General features: G+C 34.6%; 1 protein-coding gene across 1 annotated transcript in view; it reads left to right on the top strand.

Annotated features, from left to right (window-relative positions):
- The window catches only part of cgref1 (cell growth regulator with EF-hand domain 1), a gene marked incomplete at its 5' end in the record, with an annotated part of 3,329 nt that continues 2,070 nt past the window's right edge, over positions 1-1,259 (top strand). The window contains 1 exon segment of the mRNA XM_014001808.1: positions 1-51. Within this exon segment, the coding sequence (XP_013857262.1) occupies positions 1-51 (51 nt within the window).

Genomic DNA, 1,259 nt, shown 5'->3' with positions numbered 1-1,259 from the left:
TGCCTCTCCCCCACTGTTCAATCCCTTTGGAAGTGGAGAAGAAGAACGCCAGTGAGTGTCCTGCTGATTCACCTCTGACTCATTTAAAGCTATAAATTATATTTTATCATCATCTGAAAGATAGTCATTAGAATGGTAACCTTGTAGCTTTTTGCTAAGGTCTGTTTGCTTTTTTGTTGTGCTGAACCTTTACGTTTACAACCATGTGTTTTTATTTTTGTTTTACTTTTTCCAACTATTTCTGGTTTGTGCCTAATTACCCAACTCAAAATTCGGCACTGAGCACAACACAACTGAATGACACAAAATCCAAACCATATCCAGCTTTAAATTGTGCGCTTTGTTATAAACTGAACATTTCATTGTCAGGATTACTCCATCAGAGAAATGTATGAACAACTCTGTTATTTATTTTAGTTAAAAAATTACTTCCTCTTATCCACAAAAACATWATTTTTTACCAAATAAAATGCTTAATGTGAACACATTCTGAGCTACAGTTAGATTTTTTATGATGAAATGAAAGCTCTTGCCTTAACTTAAAGTACACTGGTTGGAGTCCTAACCGGGCACAACTTGTTTAACCACCACAAAATGGTGACGGGACTCCATGACAATGGTCTGTGTGATCCCTGTGGCATTGAATGACTTCTTTCCACTATTTAGGCCATTGTCTGGATCAAAGAGAGAGATTTCTTGGGAAACCTTTGTTGGATTCAGAGAAGCTCAGAACACTGAGTGTTTTTTGTGTCTTTCATCAGAGGGACGCACAGATGCACAGCTCAGTGTCTTTTTGGAGAGAGCAATAGGCAATGGCCCAACTACAAGTAAAAAAATAAAAATCCCACTCTAGACCCCAAAGATCCCAACCTTAACTAGAGAAATTGCATTTCCTACAAAAATGCTAGTGTGAATGCTTCTTGCTGAAARCTGCTGAAATTAAGCTGAAAATATTYAACGACAATAGTGTTAATGTGAGTTCAATTTGAAAAGCTAAARGAAGCAAAACAAAAAATTTCCTTTGCAAAAAAACAGAAAAAAATGAGTAAAAATGTTGTTGAAAGAGCAGAAAAAAGTGAAAAGATAAAATAGCTGTACTGTATATAGCAGAAAACAACTGTTCGACCATAAATAGCTAAAATTAGCAGAAAGAACAAAAAAAGTAGAAAAGAGCAGAAGAATAACAGAAGCCAAATTTTTGCTGAAAAAGCGGAAAAAAGCTAAAAATTGCAAAAAAAAAAAAAAAAAAAAAAAAAAAA

This window comes from Austrofundulus limnaeus, unplaced genomic scaffold, assembly GCF_001266775.1.
Source record: "Austrofundulus limnaeus strain Quisiro unplaced genomic scaffold, Austrofundulus_limnaeus-1.0 Scaffold10, whole genome shotgun sequence".
In the NCBI taxonomy this organism is placed as follows: Eukaryota; Metazoa; Chordata; class Actinopteri; order Cyprinodontiformes; family Rivulidae; genus Austrofundulus; species Austrofundulus limnaeus.
This window is presented reverse-complemented; position numbering and strand designations above follow the sequence as displayed.